The sequence below is a fragment of the Aspergillus brasiliensis genome, assembly GCF_001889945.1.
Source record: "Aspergillus brasiliensis CBS 101740 unplaced genomic scaffold ASPBRscaffold_7, whole genome shotgun sequence".
NCBI classification, from domain to species: Eukaryota; Fungi; Ascomycota; class Eurotiomycetes; order Eurotiales; family Aspergillaceae; genus Aspergillus; species Aspergillus brasiliensis.
The window spans coordinates 1190442-1207573 of record NW_027137448.1 but is presented as its reverse complement, the minus strand read 5'-3'; the positions used below and the strand labels follow the sequence as shown (position 1 = coordinate 1207573).

At 52.4% G+C, this 17132-nt stretch overlaps 8 protein-coding genes and 1 non-coding gene across 9 annotated transcripts; 6 read left to right on the top strand and 3 right to left on the bottom strand.

The window, feature by feature from the left end:
* Positions 1-127: 127 nt before the first annotated feature.
* On the top strand, positions 128-3541 carry ASPBRDRAFT_196747 (uncharacterized protein; the record flags this gene model as incomplete). The annotated part of the gene is made up of 3 exons (XM_067621023.1): positions 128-1722; positions 2464-3176; positions 3237-3541. The coding sequence occupies 3 exons, from the start codon at positions 128-130 to the stop codon at positions 3539-3541; spliced, it is 2613 nt and encodes an 870-aa protein (XP_067478480.1).
* Positions 3542-4068: 527 nt separating this feature from the next.
* On the bottom strand, positions 4069-5803 carry ASPBRDRAFT_128071 (uncharacterized protein; the record flags this gene model as incomplete). The annotated part of the gene is made up of 5 exons (XM_067618023.1): positions 4069-4640; positions 4705-5168; positions 5216-5282; positions 5330-5540; positions 5585-5803. The coding sequence occupies 5 exons, from the start codon at positions 5801-5803 to the stop codon at positions 4069-4071; spliced, it is 1533 nt and encodes a 510-aa protein (XP_067478479.1).
* Positions 5804-6046: 243 nt separating this feature from the next.
* ASPBRDRAFT_44154 (uncharacterized protein) lies at positions 6047-7666 on the top strand. The gene is made up of 3 exons (XM_067625130.1): positions 6047-6936; positions 6983-7200; positions 7248-7666. Exons 1-3 carry the CDS (start codon positions 6127-6129, stop codon positions 7588-7590), a joined length of 1371 nt encoding a protein of 456 aa, XP_067478478.1. The 5' UTR covers positions 6047-6126; the 3' UTR covers positions 7591-7666.
* Positions 7667-7842: 176 nt separating this feature from the next.
* On the top strand, positions 7843-10158 carry ASPBRDRAFT_44153 (uncharacterized protein). Its single transcript, XM_067625129.1, has 3 exons — positions 7843-8113; positions 8167-8912; positions 8963-10158. Exons 1-3 carry the CDS (start codon positions 8003-8005, stop codon positions 10092-10094), a joined length of 1989 nt encoding a protein of 662 aa, XP_067478477.1. The 5' UTR covers positions 7843-8002; the 3' UTR covers positions 10095-10158.
* A 398-nt stretch (positions 10159-10556) lies between these two features.
* ASPBRDRAFT_t157 lies at positions 10557-10629 on the bottom strand. Its single transcript has one exon. It is a non-coding gene; the product is annotated as a tRNA-Thr (tRNA).
* A 1728-nt stretch (positions 10630-12357) lies between these two features.
* On the top strand, positions 12358-13399 carry ASPBRDRAFT_196743 (YeeE/YedE family protein; the record flags this gene model as incomplete). The annotated part of the gene is made up of 2 exons (XM_067621022.1): positions 12358-12645; positions 12698-13399. The coding sequence occupies 2 exons, from the start codon at positions 12358-12360 to the stop codon at positions 13397-13399; spliced, it is 990 nt and encodes a 329-aa protein (XP_067478476.1).
* Positions 13400-13553: 154 nt separating this feature from the next.
* Positions 13554-14756, bottom strand: ASPBRDRAFT_30953 (glutaminyl-peptide cyclotransferase family protein; the record flags this gene model as incomplete). Its single annotated transcript, XM_067622841.1, has 1 exon — positions 13554-14756. The coding sequence occupies one exon, from the start codon at positions 14754-14756 to the stop codon at positions 13554-13556; it is 1203 nt and encodes a 400-aa protein (XP_067478475.1).
* Positions 14757-15127: 371 nt separating this feature from the next.
* ASPBRDRAFT_127794 (uncharacterized protein) lies at positions 15128-16034 on the top strand (the record flags this gene model as incomplete). The annotated part of the gene is made up of 3 exons (XM_067618001.1): positions 15128-15347; positions 15403-15564; positions 15613-16034. The coding sequence occupies 3 exons, from the start codon at positions 15128-15130 to the stop codon at positions 16032-16034; spliced, it is 804 nt and encodes a 267-aa protein (XP_067478474.1).
* Positions 16035-16379: 345 nt separating this feature from the next.
* ASPBRDRAFT_196740 (putative histone h1.3.) lies at positions 16380-17114 on the top strand (the record flags this gene model as incomplete). The annotated part of the gene is made up of 3 exons (XM_067621021.1): positions 16380-16484; positions 16540-16868; positions 16919-17114. The coding sequence occupies 3 exons, from the start codon at positions 16380-16382 to the stop codon at positions 17112-17114; spliced, it is 630 nt and encodes a 209-aa protein (XP_067478473.1).
* Between the last annotated feature and the right edge of the window lie 18 nt (positions 17115-17132).

Sequence of the window (17132 nt, the reverse complement as noted above, 5' to 3'; positions counted from 1 at the left end):
AACGTTGGTGGGGCCGCAGCGACATTTACTAAATACTCTCCTCCCCTCTCTTTTTTTCCCCTTGACACACACTCTCTCCAGAACGACTAATATCATAAGATAATCAACACAAGGAAAAATACTTATCATGGCAGAGAATTCTGCCTCGGACCCCCCGGAATCCCCCACTCAAATCATCGGCAGACGCAGGAACCGCCTCGTGAACATCATCAAGCAGAACGACCTCCCCCAACTCCGTCAATTCATCGTCTCATGTCCTCCTGAGGATATAATCGCCCCAGGAACACCCTACCTGGACGACGCCTTGTCCAATGCAGCCTCATACGGTAGCGCCGAGGCGCTTCGCCTCCTCTTGGAAGTGCACGCTGCGGCCCCGGAAGTGGTCCAGAGGTTCAATCCCACGTATCGTCTGCTGCTCGATGCATGTGCCGCCGCGAATATCGATGTGGCGCGCTTTATCCTGGACCGCCATGGCAGTCCCGAGAATCGGCTACCGCTCGGGTCAGTGGATTTGCATCAGCGAGATGGCACCGGAGCGACGCCGATTCTCCTGGCGGCGGGGTCGCTGGCTTATCTTGACAGAGACGCAGAGGATGTCGAATATGAGAGCTCCGATATGAATATGCTTGAGTGGATGCGAGACCGGATCACGCGAGGTCATCAGTTGGTTCACCTCCTTCTCGATCTGGGCTGTTCAGCGACAGACGTCGTTCCGCCTGTGTCAGAAGACCTCTTTCATGGAGGAGATCAGATGCAACATAGTGTGCTTGGACTGGCTGTGTCAAGAGCCGATGCGCCATTAATTCGACGGCTCATTGATTCTGGTGCGGATATCTACCTGAAGCATCAACACTTCCATCATGCTGGGTCATCGTTCCAGGGTCACGCGTACGATGTCACGACGCTGCACTTAGCCAGTGTATTCCACAATCCCGATGCGGTCAAGTTTCTATTAGATCGTCAACGGTCCATGAACAATAGCAACCCTAACCTCGCTTCCTCCTGTGACAGTGACGGGCGACTCCCACTGCATTGGGCAGCTAGCGGCCCCTGCGGTCCTGATTGTAGACTCCCAGATGCGCAGCACAGAATCACAGAGACCGTCCGACTGCTCCTTGACCATAACCCTACTAGTATCAACCATATCGACAAGACCGGGTCCACGCCTCTACACTACACTGCTACAAGCCATACGAGATGCGGCTATAGCGCGCACACCGAGCTCGCGATCCGCACTCTACTCGAATACGGCGCTGACGCCGGGATCCCCGATGGATCTGGGCGTACCGTCCTGCATCTCTTAGGGTACCAATCCCACCAAGGTGACCCCATCAAAACCACACTTCTGGAATTGATCCTATCACACGGTGCCCCGATCAACCATGCCGATTCCAATGGGAAAACAGCACTGCACGTCTTTGCGCAGAATCTCCGGCAAGTCTGGGCGGCGAAGTTCTTGATCGAGCATGGGGCGGATATCCGGGCTCGGAATCTTACTTCCCGGGAGACGCCCTTTCATGCGGCCGCGCGGGGATTCTTGAATGACCATGTGCGTCGGGATGGGAGGGATCCGGAAGTTACCACCGGCAATAAGATCAGGCTGCAGGATGAGATGATGCGTGCTCTGCAGGAGGCTGCTGGAGAGGATGCGGCGATGTTGATGGGCCAGCTTAATGCCGAGGGGAGGACTCCGCAGGACTTGTTGGAGGAGACTAGGAATCGGTGGGAGGGAAGGCAGCAGCCAGATTCAGGATTGGGAAGAGGCAGAGGCAGAGGCAGATGCCGGGGACTGCAGGAGGAGTATAATCCAACACATAATGAGCTATCGTACACTGCTGATATATTTTGGGTTGCCACACCAGGGTTCTTGTCATGCATTAGGTTACATAGTCAAGACCAATTACAATGGCTACCTGTCCAGGCAGGCTATGTATGCCTTGGCCATGTAATGGACCAAAGAATAGGGCAAAGTGACCCACCCTATACCAGAAAATAATAATTGTGTAGATAAACTGTAGCTGATATATATGTAAAATATACATATATAATACAGACCTACTAGGATGTATCAGTAAATAATTGTAGAGTTCACTGACAGTAATGATCCGATCCATTGCTACTATATGTATATAATATAGTATTTTATGGTTAACCTCTCATCTATTTAACAGACTTTCTATCTCAATAAGTAATTTATTATATTCTATTTTTCTTAATTTCAATTACCAAAATGACCCGATGGCCGATATTGCTTTGAATTCGCCGGTATCTGTGCAACCACAAGCTTACAGCCATGATCATGGCTACTTGCCGGTCCCATAGCAGTACCATAGGCTACTACTCCCTTCGAAACAACCAAGATCCAATATTCCATCCACGACAGAATCTTATACAACTTCAAATCAGAAATTCAACAATTTATAGATCACCATGACTAATCAGATCAACCCCGCGATAAGCTAGTGGGGCACCACATCACGTGTCCCTCACCCACCAAGCTACCCCTCTCATCATCACCACCAACTCTATTCCTTCCAGCGATATTCTCACTCAATTGACTCATCACCACACCAACCTACCTTCCATATACCCCAATCCTACCCCCGAGCAAATAATCAAAATGCCCACCCTCCAAACCAGCACCCTCGCCTTCCTCGGCGGCGGCAACATGGCCTCAGCCATCATTTCGGGCCTCCTGCGCCAATCCGTCCCCGCAACCAACATCCACGTCTCCGAGCCCTGGGACGTGAACCGGAACAAGATCGCCGCGCTGGGCGTGCACACCACGACATCCAACACCGAGGCCGCCTCCGCCGCTGATATCGTCATCCTCGCTGTGAAGCCGCAAGTCGCGAAGACGGTGTGCGAGGAGCTCCGTCAGGAGTGGACGGCTACATCGCGGGCGAAGTTCCCGATTGTGGTGAGCATTGCGGCGGGGATTACGCTGGAGAGTTTGCAGAAGTGGTTGAGTGTGGATGGGGGGAAGGTTGCGCCTGTGGTGCGGGTGATGCCGAATACGCCGGCGTTGGTCACGGAGGGGGCGAGTGGTGCGTTTGCTGGGGTGGAGGTTAGTGCGGAGGATAAGGCGTTGGTTGAGGCGCTGTTGGCGAGTGTGAGTCGTGTTACGGAGTGGGTGGATAAGGAGGAGTTGTTGGATGTGGTTACGGGGTTGTCTGGTATGTTTCTTCGTCCGTCTGTTATCTGGTATCGGGGTGGATGAAGCTAATATTTGGTAGGATCTGGTCCGGCGTATTTCTTCGCTATGGTGGAACATCTGGTTGCGAGTGCCACTGCTCTCGGTCTGACCAAGGAGCAGGCCACGAGGCTGGCGGCGCAGACGTGTCTCGGTGCGGGCAAGATGCTCGTTGAGTCGGATGATGAGCCCGCCCAGCTGAGGAAGAATGTGACGAGCCCGAATGGCACTACGTATGCGGCGTTGCAGACTTTTGAGAAGCTGAACTTTGCGGATATCGTGGATCAGGCGGTTAAGGCGGCCACGGATAGAGCTGCGGAGCTGGGGGAGAGCTTGGGCAAGCAGTAATGTATGATATCGGCCATGAGTATTGGATGTGAGATAATAGCATTCTCTACTTCCATGTTATACTGCGCGTGTCTTATCACGCATCTGTTGTCTATACATTGCGCTAGGCGATGGAAAGGTGTACTATGGAACAGTCCCAGTTGGGGAGTCAGAAGGCCAAGTGAGTGGGTCAGGCACCTCATTCTATAATTCTACTCCATACTTATCCGGATGCGCTGTTCTCCACACTGGTTCCGACTTGTAACTTTAAGACTATGTACCTGAAAACCGTCGAAGAATCTGTCACTTTCTCTGCTATCAGTAACCCAAGGTTGATCGTATCTTAATGATCAGATCAGGATCATTGGACTATCCATATGCTTCTATTAAACTATCATTGGAACATGATCGTCCCGCTACATCCATTCAATCGATCTGCAACCCAGAATAAGAGCTAATAGTGACCACTCATCGTACCCGGCATCATCCTCCCACAATAGTAACCATTCATTCGCCAGAATCCTTATCTGCAAGCAGAGTAGCACCATCTAATAGACATAGCGAAAATTCAAATTCTCCTTATCCGTCAAATCCCCAAATGCCACCACATCATCCCCAACCCCATCAACTCCATCCTCTCTCATCCTCATCAGATCCCTCCTCCGATTCTCCCACGCCAACACCACCCTCAACACCGCAATCAACGCAATCTCAACAAAATTCGCCACCACCATCGACCAAATCCCCAAAGTATACCGGGGTGCCTGCTCCGAGCGATAGAAAAACGGCCCCGCAATATTCCCCGCACAGACACCCAGGAAGATCATCGCATTCGTGACAACCTTTTTCGTATGGCCGGCGATGTTTCCCGTGAGGATGGAGAGGATGAGAACGAAGGAGGCGTTGTATGAGCCCGTGAGGTAGTAGCAGATTAACCGGCCGACTTGGTTGTCTGTGGGGAGGAAGGCGAGGCCGAAAGAGCCGGCAAGGTTAGGGAGGAGGAAGACGATGGCGGTTAGGCACCGGTTGTTGGGGGGGAGGCGGTCGTTGATGAATACCGCGATGAGGATCATGAGGGAGGTGAATGCGCCGTAGGGGATTTGCATGAGGGTTGTTACCACTGCATACATTCGTGTTCTTCATTAGTATGGAAGATGTATATAGGGATAGGGAGGTATACGTACGGGTTGAAAAGCCAAAACCCTTAATGATCAATGTACCAAAGTTGGAGATACCCCCGTTGGGAATGTTTCCTGACAGGCCGAGGAGGAGAAATACCCAGACTTTCCAGTCCAGAAGGGCTTCCAGCACCTGTGTCGGCTTGAGGGTTTTGTTTTCAACACCGGTTTGGTTGTCGCGGAGTCGTTCGATGGTTAGTCGTCTTTCTCGGGTGGAGAAAGTACGAGCATTGACGGGGGAATCAGGGAGGAAGATCGTGATGAGGATACCCCAGAATGCGCAGAGGGCCCCGATGATGAGAAACTCGTACTTCCATGATGCTAAAGCGCCGTGGATCTGTCCGATGCCGTAGCCTAGAAGACCGCCCAGGGCGATTCCGGCGCCGTTGGCTGTATACCAGATGCCGATGCGGATGGGCTGTTCGCGGCGTGTGTACCACATGCTGGTTATGAGCATGAAGGCGGGATCACTTATCTGTCAGTTGCTGTTTGTTTAAGATGGAATGATGATGCTTACCTGCATGCTTCAGCAGCTCCGGATATCACCCGGAGGACAGCCAGCTGTGTGAAGTTCTTTGCAACAGCTACTACTATTAGACAGACACTACTTTGTAGCTTGCAACTCACTCACCCTGCAACATCAGAAAGAACCCCCATAAAAAGATATTCACCCCCAGGTACTTCCCCACAGGAAAGCGCTGGAGGAGAAAGTTGGTAGGCAGCGCCCACACAAGGAACCCAAAGTAAAACACCGACGACAACCATGAGTATTGCTCCCCGGATAAGCCCAGATCCTCCTTGATGCCAAAGATGGCAGCATATGACAATGTCGTTTTGTCAATCTGTCCGTGTCAGAAGACACCCTTCAAGGAATCTGCATACTCACGTAGTAGAACGCGTAGCAGACGGAGAGAAACGGCAAGATGATCCAGTCTATCTTGCGCACGAGTTTCTTCAACTCAATCGGCTCAGCGGATTCCAGTTCCCCGCCATCTGCAAGGAGGGCGAGTGCCGTATCGCCCTGGCTGACTTTGCTGGGGTGATGGATGTCCTCGACATGCGAAGGAGATCGCTTGTGAGCATCTACTGAGGGTTCTGTGGCCATGGTGATGCTCTTGCGGAGTAGGAACAGATGAGGAGATCCATCCATCCATCCATCCTCGTAGGGCCGATGTATACAACCCCCAAGCCAAGAAACCGGGATCGATGTTGGCGTGGGGGATCGGCATCGCCCGCAGCGGATATTTCTCCGCATTTTGACCGGTTAATCCGGGGTTGGGGTATCACTATTTCTCCGCAGTTGATAATCGTTCTTCTTCCTTGACATTGAGATACTAGCATGCAACATGTCGATACTGAGTCGAGAAGAGGTTGAGAAGCACTCAACACGCGAGTCGTGTTGGGTAGCTATCCATGGCGCCGTTTACGATGTCACCAGTACGTTCAATTGCAGCAGTCCTTAGCTACTTACTCACACCGCCAGATTTCCTCGATTCACATCCCGGTGGTTCACAGGTCATTCTTCGCTGTGCAGGCAAAGACGGCACTGCCGACTTTGATTCGGTTCACGATAGAGACGTGCTCTCGCAAGCTTTGCCCCCGTCGGCCCTCAAAGGCACTATCCAACCAGACACTCTCGCGAAAGCATCCAGACCACTTCCCAAGACATCAGCAACAATAGAGGAAAATCCTGCGCCCCCATTATCCAGTATCATCAACTTGAATGACTTCGAGAAAATAGCCCAGCAACATCTCCCTCCGCACGCATGGGCATATTACTCCTCCGGAGCCGACGATGAGATCAGCAAACGACAAGGTGAGAAGGCATACCAAAAGGTATCCTTCCGGCCTCGAATCCTCCGTAGCATTCGCAGTGTCGACACTGCCACTTCAATTCTAGGCCAGCCGGTCTCATTACCGGTCTACATGAGCCCCTGCGGAATCGCCAAATTCGCCCATCCCGACGGAGAGTGCGCCATGGCTGTCGCGGCTGGCGAGGAAGGATTGGCGCAGGTGCTGGCGAACGGCTCCAGCATGTCCATTGATGCTGTGCGGGCGGCGGGGGTGCACCCTAATCAGCCGCTGTTTCAGCAGCTGTATGTTAATAAAGACATAAGAAAGTCAGAAGAGACAGTTCGACGGGCTGTGAAGGCTGGTGCGAGTGGGATTTGGATTACGGTTGACTCTCCTGTGGTTGGCAAGCGGGAGATGGATGAGAGGTTGAACCTTGAGGTTCAGGTAAATACCATGGAATGTATCTAGAGCGAAGCTGACATCTGCACAGGCGCGCGACTCTTCTGCCAAAGGACAAGGCGTCGCAAAGACAATGGCCAGCTCCATCTCGCCGTACATCGACTGGGATATTCTCACCTGGCTTCGCGGACTGACCGATCTACCGGTGGTGATTAAGGGGATTCAGTGTGTGGAAGATGCAGTCATGGCGTATGAACATGGGGTACAGGGTATCGTCCTGTCCAACCATGGTGGCAGGTCCCAGGACACGTACGTGAAAGCCCTAGAATGTTGTATTCGTATGCTCACTGCAAAAGCGCACAACCTCCACTTGTCACATTACTCGAGATCCGTCGATACGCACCATACCTCATTGACAGTAACATGCAAATCTTCATCGATGGAGGCATTCGACGTGGAACCGATGTGCTCAAGGCCCTCGCATTAGGAGCGAGCGCTGTAGGACTGGGACGACCATTTCTGTTCAGCCTTGCAGCTGGCTATGGAGCCGACGGGACCCGCCGGGCCATCCAGATCTTGCGGCAGGAAATTGAGATGAACATGGTGTTCTTGGGAGTGACCAAGCTGTCGGATTTGGGACCTCATCTGGTGAATACAATGAGGCTGGAACGAGATGTAGTTGGCTCGGTTAAACTGTGAAAGAGGGTTCTGTAGAATACTAAGTTACCTCCAGTTGATATCGCAATAATCACATCCAGGCACAGCCTTAACCGGACACAGACCAGTTCGCACTAACTGGCGTTAAGAGGGGCATGGCCTGACCAGTGCGTCTTAGTGCGTAAGCACTATTCCCCATCGAACTGGCCCGGGCTTATCGAAGCCATTCGGATCGCGGGAACACCGCGGAACTAACCTCGCTGGCTGTCACGGCGATGCTTGTGCTTAGTTCCCCTCTTTGCTACATAAATTTCACCCGGTGCCTGATTGCACTACTTTAACCCCCTCGTCCGACCATTTCCATCATTTCCACCTATTTCTTCTTACTCCCCCTGATTTCATTCATTCATTCACTGTCTTTTTAAAACACTACCATTCCTATCCACTCATCCTCATGGCTCCCTCCGCAGAACCTCAAACCGCTCCCTTCGGCACATGGGACAGTCCCATCACAGCCGCAACCCTGACTTCCAAAGGCATCAGTTTCGCCAGCATCGCCGCTACGGTTCGTCTATTTACCTCTGTGTTTACTATGTTCAATCTGATTAACCCTCTCAGGCAAATGGGATCATCTATGTAAACGAAGGTCGCCCTGCCGAAGAAGGTCGCAATTGTATCGTCGAATGGCGCGACAACCAGCCCCGTGACGTCTTGCCAGCTGCCTACAGTGCCCGCACAGCCGTCCACGGCTACGGCGGCGCGGCCTTCAACACCATGTCGGATGGGAAGGTCATCTTCGCAGACTGGAAGACTCACGGGGTGTATGTTTTGGATCCTGCCACTGGCGATGTCACGGCGGCCGTGGAGCCGGATGAGAAGATCTGGTATGCTGCGTTTAATTCCCACCCACACAGACCGGAATTGGTGTTTGCCATTAGGGAGGATCACCATGATAAGGAGGTGGTCAACAAGCTTGTTGTAATCAATACCGAGAACAAGACGGTGGAGGTTGCAGCGACGGGCGCGGACTTCTACTCGCATCCCACATTCAATCCTGCTGGGGATAGAGTGTCGTGGATTCAATGGAACCATCCTGAGATGCCCTGGACCGGAACCGAGTTGTTCTCTGCGCCGTGGAAGGATGAGAAGGTGGGAACGCCGGTGAAATTGGCCGGCAATGGCGACGAAGAAAGTATTCTGCAGCCGAGATGGGGACCGGATGGAACCTTGTATTTTGTGTCGGATCGCACTGGATATTGGCAGTTTTATCGCTGGAGCCCAGAAGGAAGTGATGAACCCAGCGCTATTGTCATCGAAGGCCTGGAGAAGGGCGAGTTCGCTCACCCAGAATGGCTCCTGGGATCGTAGGCCTCCCACCCTCTTTGTTGATATAGCGCCCAGCTAACAGATGCAGTTGCACATATGTGCTTCCAAACGCCAACACCATCGTCGCGGCCTGGACGCAGAACGCAACAGAGCGTCTCGTCATCATCGATCTCGAGAAAAACACCTACACCGTCCCTGCCCACATCGCATCGCTCACTGGCATCCAACACAGCGCCGTGGCCCTGACATCTCCCACCAGCATTGCCGTCATCGCCAGCACTCCAACCGCCCCCAGCGCGGTCTACCACATCTCTCTCACGCCCAGCGATGCGTCTGCACCAACAGTCCTCCGCTCCTCCACGTCCGTCACCATCCCCGAGACCTACTTCTCTCGCGCCCAACACATCTCCTTCCCACGCACCATCTCCACCCACCCCAACACCCTCTCGCACGCCTTCTTCCTCCCTCCCACTAACCCCAAATACACCAACACCCCAGGCGACCTCCCCCCACTCATCATCACCATCCACGGCGGACCCACCATCCACACCGACCCAGGACTGAGCATGATGTGGCAATACTATACCTCACGAGGCTACGCCGTCGCCCTGCTCAACTACGCCGGCTCCTCCGGCTACGGCCGCGCCTACCGCCAGCTCCTGAACGGCAGTTGGGGTGTCCTCGACGTACACGACGCCGCCGACTGCGCCCGCTACCTCATCTCCGAAGGAAAAGTACACCCGACCCGCATCGGCATCACTGGCGTCAGTTCCGGCGGATACGCCACCCTCCAGGCGATCTGCATGTTCCCGACACTCTTCACCGGCGCGGTCAGCGTCTCGGGGATTAGTGACGTCGAAGCCCTCGTGGCCGAAACCCACAAGTTCGAGAGCCACTATGCCTTCCGGCTATTGTTCGATGACAAGGTGCCTGAGACGGAAGAGGAGAAGCGGAAGGTGTATCGCGAGCGGAGTCCCCGGTTCCAGGCGGAGAAGATCAAGGCCAAGCTGTTGCTGTTGCAGGGCACGGCGGATGAGATTGTGCCGTTGAATCAGGCGCAGGCGATGGCGGATGATGTGCAGCGGAGCGGTGGGGTGGCGAAGTTGGTGATCTTTGAGGGCGAGGGGCATGGGTATCCCCGAAAGGCGGAGAATGGGTTGCGCGCGAAGAAGGAGGAGGAGGATTGGTGGAGGGAGAATTTGGCGGAGGTCAGAAATTAGCAGAGTCTGTTATGGTTGATACAGCAAGCATCAAGCATACGTGAATAGCTAGTAGAAGGGATGTAGTTAGGCGCATCTACGTTCGAGCAATAGAAAGTGCCGTCTCTTCCATTAGTACTACTAGTAGACTTGTTGAAAGATACTGATCTTCTTCTAACTCCTAATCACATAACGCACGTTAGTTAATCATACCAATGAATGATTTGGCATTTTAGAAGTCGACCAATGTACCTCGTCCGCCATCTCCATAGATCAGTACCGTAGATAGTAGTTCAATTATAGAGGTACACAGCATGAACCTATCATAAGCACCTATTCTTCCATAGTCACCCCTGCCGCACAGAACTAACCAAGTAACCACAAATATATTCAATGCATCCAGTATCCATTCCCTCCACACCATATATAAATAGAGATAGGGAGCATGCTCAATACCCGCTAGGTATCAGGCAAAAACAAAAATGCTCACACTCGGATTCGAACCGAGGATCTCATGATTACTAGTCATGCGCTTTACCAACTAAGCCATGCGAGCGATTGATGCTGCTCATGCCGAAGATTATGCTATACCAGCCAGTCCTTTGCCTACCTGGGATAAGTCATCATCCCTCACTGGTAAGTCGTTAAAAGACCAGTCCTTCATCGTGTTGATAATCACATCGCCTGGGACAAATACCACAATGAACAGAAATTGATACATTCTGACTCCATATTTAAGGAGTAGACAGACGGGGACTTAAATCCGACCATCCCGCCAGCCAGTCTGCAGACACTCAGGCTATGCAGCTACAACTTGATTAGCGACCTGGAGAGAAAATAGATTAAGAACGGCGACGTTGTGGTCCTCGGGCTGTATGCATCACTACTTAGTAGTTAATTTGGACGGACCGGACTCCACTGGACCCCGGATACGACGTAACAATTCTTTAGTAGATTGTGGTCGCCGATATTCTTCTGTCGGTGTAGATAGACGGGGATTATTGACCGGATCGGGATCCATTGCTGATGAATGCGTCGGGGGCGGTAGATTATCATGGCGGTGACTGACATATCATGGCTGTTACTCCGTACTTAGGGAATAAAATTGTTTGGTGCAGTTAATACTAAGTTGCTGAGATTGTGATGGGATGGAATGTGTCTGTCGTTTGAAGCCTTAGGGTGGGAATGCGAGGAGTAACTAGCAGTGCTGATTTGATTTAAGGAAAGGGACAACCAGTATACTCTGTAACATTGGAATATCTTCCACAATCACATCATATCAGTAAGCTCATCGCAATAGTCTAGTTAGAATACCATGCAACTCTAATTCCAACCCCTGTACCCACTATCGAAGTGTAGATAGCAGATACTGTACAATCAAGCCTTGGTACTATCCCCAACTCATCTCTTCTTCCTACAACGCAAAAAATATAACCTGCAGGAAGGAGAAATTCTCCGATTCAATCACAATCAATCAGCAATCTCTAATCACATTCCTATGCTTAAAAAGAACATCATCATAGCTGCCTCACCCTATCCATCTAGATACATTCAGAGTCCACTTCCAGCCAAGCACCGAACCATGGTTCCATGAAGATAATCGGCACTCGGGTCGGGGACCAACCCACCAAAATCCGCATTGCTAAACGAATCCCCGGCCAGTTCCATCCTTCCATTCCCCTTCGATCGTTCTTGGTTCCCCTGCATATCTTCTCTCCCCGACCGTTCGAAGGAACCGCTGGTCCGCTGGTCCGCTGGTCCACGAGGGTCTGCAGCAGTGCAGCTAGGATTAGAATTTAGTATAGTTAGCTACTATCCCTGCATTATATGACTTGATAAGGATATTCAATGTAGAAATATGTCCATCATGCTTGTTCTGCACCACAGGTGGCCTTTAAAAATTCTTAATGAGAGGATGATGAAAACGTAAACGGCCAAGGACTCACGGGGACCCCCGTTCTACTCCGTAATCAGCTCTCAGCTTTAACTTTCTGGTTCTGGTTCGGGGACCAATCCGTCACGGTGTATGTGATTGGAATGGATGGTCCCCGAAACTGCCACTTACTCACTCACTCACTCGGCCTCTTTGTTCTTCTACTTTTCGATGTGGGCGAAGTTCGCCGTTACAATTTCTTTGTTTCATATATTCCACGTTCTAATGTTGCTGGACTGGGATCCTTTCTAATGGCTGGCTTCTCGTCTTGAGATTTGCTGCTGCTATGAAGGTAGTACTTTTCATCTTCGATTACCTATTCCTACTACTATCGGTATAGCTTCAATAACTATGTTCACACCCGTGCATACCACCTTCGGGGCCTTGATGCTCTTTCAGAGCTCTACAGGATTGCTGTTGCACAATGGTGCGGTTTTGGGCATTTCTTCGCTCTTGTCTGGAGCTGTATTGAATCCGACAAGAGAGAACGTGGCTCTCATTGCTGGTCTCGCGTCGAGTGTTGTCCCCGTCGCGCTTTTCTTGCCTTCGGCCATTCCGTCATATCCTGCCGCACCGAGTTCCTGGGGTCCGTGGCTCTTGACCGTTGGTCATGGGTTCCTGTTGGGATGGGGTACAAAGGTAGGCGAAGAGTTCTTCCCTGATAAGCAACAGCTGGTGCTAACTTGAATAGAATGGTCGAGGTTGCACATCCGGACACATGCTCTGTGGCATTTCCCGATTGTCGCCACGCTCGTTCATTGCTACCGCTGTCTTCTTCACCACCGCCCTGCTCACTGCCAATTTCTTTGCCGGCGGCTCCATCCCCCCGTGTGCCGGTGGAACGCCCTGCTACATGCCCGTCTATCCGTCCACATCGGAGCTCGCCGTCATGCTCACCACCACCCTAGTCACATCCGTGATGAACTTTGTCGTCGTCCCCCGTACCCTTGATAGATCCGAGCGCTCAAGGACATTATTCTCGTATCTGGCGGGTCTGGAATTCGGCGTAGGGCTGCTGTTCTCTGGAATGGCTGACCCAGTCAAGGTCCTGCGGTTCTTTGCCTTTCTGTCTGACCCGTCGCGCTTCGACCCGTCCCTGGCACTTATCATCCTCTTCGGAATCGGTCCGTCACTCATAACGTACTTGTCGGCCAAACCGGGGCAGCCGACCGAGGACAAGGCAGAACGGTCACCCACTCTGGCGGCACGATGGAAACTGCCCACTACGACTGTGGCGGATATTGACTGGCGTTTTGTAGCAGGAGGTGTCGCTTTCGGCCTCGCCTGGGGACTACGGGGGGTATGTCCCGGTCCGGCCATCCTGCGCAGTGTGCTACAGCCGGTTTGGGGGTTGGCAGAGATGACTGGCTTCATGCTTGGTAATATGGTGTGACCGTTCTCCCATGGTTGCTTCGCGGCGACTGCAAGAGCGTTCATGAGCTGTGCAGGCATCAGGCATCAGCACAGTTCTTATGATAAGTCCGGCTCAAACGATGTACATAGAGAATTCGGCCAACGGCTAAATTGTAAATATATTCAGGCAATGCTTACAGTTCAGTCTTCGCATCATAGCCAGTGCGCTTGTTCTTTCCATGAGTATTTGGCGATTCCTGCTCAGATCCCGGCATGAAGCCCTCCAGCTCCATCCACTCTGCCGCAAATGCAGTAACCAACAAGCTCCAGTCCTCTACTGTTGCCAGGTCCAAATGTTCGCCATCGTCCTCCATGCGATGCCACACTGGCGGGAACCCATGGGGACCCGCATCGATTACATGAAGGATCTCTACTCCGCGCTTCATGAAGGGGATATGGTCATCCTGGATACCGGAATAATACGGAATTTCGTGCTCGCTTTTCGACGCATGCGTGAACCACAGACGCTGTCGGTCGGGATCATTGCCGGCGGACTTGAACTGGTTGAGCTGTCGCAGACGGCGCTCCAGTGCAGCTAGTTTCTTGTAGGCCCAGTGCGTGGTGGGGAAGAACGACTGGATGGTTGGGTTTTTCGAACCGAGCAGATCCAGGAGCACAAAGAGGGAGATCGAGGCAAGAGGAGTCTTGTAGACGGACATGGCTGGGTGGACATCGGAATCCCATTGTTCGGCGAGCGAGCGAGCACCGTAGAGGGAATCCGTGTCGGTCCAGTATTTGAAGGCCTCCTCCCCGTCCAAGAAAAGCACTTGGATGCCCGTCTGCTCATCCAACGGATTTGTGTCGCCTTGTGCCTGCATAGCCTCCCACTTCTTTGTCAGAGCTGCATCGATGCTCCTCACGGCATGCATAATCATCGCACAAGGCGCTGCACTGTCAATAGCCCCGATGAACCCTTCCGGTTCGTATTTACTGTCGTAATGGGCGACCAGAGTGAGTCGCCCAACGTCGCCGGGAGCCGCCCACGGAGGGTCCCGGGACGCGATCAAGTTCACAAACGGCACATCCTTCCCATCCGACACGGGTGTCTTTGATGTCGAGTTCTGAAAGTCGATCTTCCAGTCAGGGAGCGAGTTCCGGAAGAAGTCAACGAAGTGGTTCAGCACGGCGGTCGATCCGGAGGTCCCAGACACACGGGGCCTCAGGATTGGGGACAATAAGGCGCCACTATGAATATCGAAATCATCGTTCGGACGGGGAAGCGATTCTAAGGTCTGATCCGAGATGGCCTGGTACGCGTTGCCGGGAGCGATCAGGAAGAGGAGAGTAATATAGATGGAGAGCAAGGGGGCCAGAAGGCCACGATAAGCCGAATACATCGCAGGGAAGCGGAGCGATTCAGTCAGCGAGCCTTCATTGCAGAGAATATAAACAGCGTCTGAGCAGCCTCCGATGCAGAATCGTGACGATGCCAGCAAAGCCAGGGGTGTTTGTTGAGGAAGCGATAACGATTGGGGAAGAAGGTTCAAGTCTAATGCGATCTATTGTCGGCCCGTCAATCGAACCTCCGACCGCCAAGCCGGATCACGTTGCGGAGCTCTCCAGTTTCCCAGAAAAAGTCTCCCATCTTCTCGCACTGGAGCAATTTCGCATCGTGTCGATTCAACTCTTCCACTTGCAGCTGACCTTCCCACTTGCAGCTCTGAAATTGGAAGCCATACCGAGATCATAAGCGCCCTCAACCCACCCAATGCGCCCTGTCATCCTGCTGAGCGCGCAATTGCGCTCCGCTCTTCCCCGGAGCGTGCGGAGAGACCTCAACAGCAAACTATTTGCCCGATTCAAGACGACACAGAACCCTGTTCCTCAGCCGAAGCCCAGTGCTCCTTTTATCAAGCGAAAGGAGCCTCTTGCGCCCCGGAATCCGCAGTTGTCTCCTAGCAAGCATGCCAAATTGACGTTTCGCAAAGGTATCGCTCGCCGCTGATGTCCGAATCAAGAGATGAATGCTGAATTGGATTGTAGGGCCACCGGAGAAGATCGTGGTATATTATAGCGGAAAAGGGAAGACGGCCGTGGTGGGAACATTGAAGCTCATTTCGGTCTTGATATTTGGAGTCTCCTGTTTCCTTCTGGCTCCAGCATTCGCATCATCGGACGAGCATCCATGGTATCTCGCCCCTGCAAGTAAGTGTCCATGTGTAGCTTCCTGACATGCGCCTGCTGACCGAAAAGTTGCAATCGGCGGCACTCTTCCGATGATCTTCATCCTCTTTACCACAGCTCCATTCGTCGTTTATGTGCACGTTGCCATCCCCGCCTTTGCCCGCCGCTCCCGCGAGACAATGATTGAATATGTGAAGAACCTGCCGCCTACGGCCACCTTGTACATGACCACTATACGGCCAACTTCTCTGCCTCAGCAGACAGAGGTCAGGCTGGGTGACTTGGTTCGCAACAAGTCTCTTCTCCGGCCTATAACCTTTACCAACTCAAAGCCAGCGCCCTCGCCATGGTGGGCAGGGAAGACCCCTCAACATTTTTACACGGATGCGAAGGCTCAGCGCTCGACTCAGTCTCCGAACTACTTTCCTGCGTTGTGGGAAAACGTGTACAAGCAGATCCAGAATAATGTCTCCCTAAAGAGGCAGAACTGAGACTCTGAACATGTTTGGTATCACTTGGCAAAGTATGGGTTTGACGGTGCATAACTGTTGTCAAGGCCCAGTCTATGTTTTTGCTGTTTGCTTTGGGCCAGCGAGGTGAACTGGCTTCAGCTCATTCACAGCTTTGGTTCAGTCTGTCTGCTGTTGCACCATTCCGTTCCGTGGCAACGCTGTTCTTGCTCGTCAGGAACTTCACCCGTTTGTCCTCTACTGCAGCCACCTCTTACTTCTCATCACACTCTTCCCCTCACTTCTCCTTTCCATTTCGAATTTTATCCAAACACTCGTCCCATCTCATCGTCACCTGATTCTCCAACACTTCCTGCACATCCAACCATGTCTGCACCAAAGCCCAACCAGCCAGAATCTCTTCTGGGACTGAGTTTGTCCGAAGCGCGAATGATTCTTCTGGGCGTTCTGAGCTCCGATGAATCCGGCAAGGTATACCTCTTATTCCTCATCTTTCAGCTTAGAGAACTCTCTGACAATACTGCAGGTCGACTTTGACAAGCTAGCTGTCAAGGGAAACTACAAGAACGCCCAATCCGCCAGTACTCTCTATCGCAAGGCCAAGCGTAGGCTCCTTGAAGTTCATAATAACCCGGCTGAGGGAAGTGGCACCTCTATCAGTCCTTCGAAGGAACCCGCTCCCACCACAGCCACTCCGAAGAAAACGCCCGCAAAGCGTAGCAAGGACAAGGCTGTTGCAGATGACGAGAACACTGGTGTTAGCGAGAATACTCCAACCAAAGGCAAGCGTCAGAAGACGGCAGGGACTCCGAAGACCCCTCGCTCTGCCACGAAGGCTGTGAAGGCTGAGGCTCTGTAGGTAGTCTTATACCTATGCCTGTTCATGATGCTAATCATCCTTCCAGCAACAATGAAGGCGCTACCACTCCCACTCCGGTTCAAGACAAACCCGTCGTCAAGAAGGAAGAGCAAGATATGGAGCCCGGAAATAGTGCTGTCAAGGAGGAGTCGAAATCTTCCGACGACGAGGAACTCATGAGTACCAGCCAGATGAGTGCGGAATTCTCTGTCATGGACCAGCACCCAAATACTCCCAAGTGACCGGTCTCACTTAGTTAA

Bases quoted from the DNA above. Each gene is read 5' to 3' on its own strand.
- ASPBRDRAFT_44154 (XM_067625130.1), top strand. From the start codon at position 6,127: ATGTCACCAGTACGTTCAATTGCAGCAGTCCTTAGCTACTTACTCACA. The intron at 6,937-6,982 runs GTAAATACCATG...ACATCTGCACAG, and splicing joins GGTTGAACCTTGAGGTTCAG to GCGCGCGACTCTTCTGCCAA. The intron at 7,201-7,247 runs GTACGTGAAAGC...TCACTGCAAAAG, and splicing joins GGTGGCAGGTCCCAGGACAC to CGCACAACCTCCACTTGTCA.
- ASPBRDRAFT_44153 (XM_067625129.1), top strand. From the start codon at position 8,003: ATGGCTCCCTCCGCAGAACCTCAAACCGCTCCCTTCGGCACATGGGAC. The intron at 8,114-8,166 runs GTTCGTCTATTT...TAACCCTCTCAG, and splicing joins TCGCCAGCATCGCCGCTACG to GCAAATGGGATCATCTATGT. The intron at 8,913-8,962 runs GTAGGCCTCCCA...TAACAGATGCAG, and splicing joins CCAGAATGGCTCCTGGGATC to TTGCACATATGTGCTTCCAA.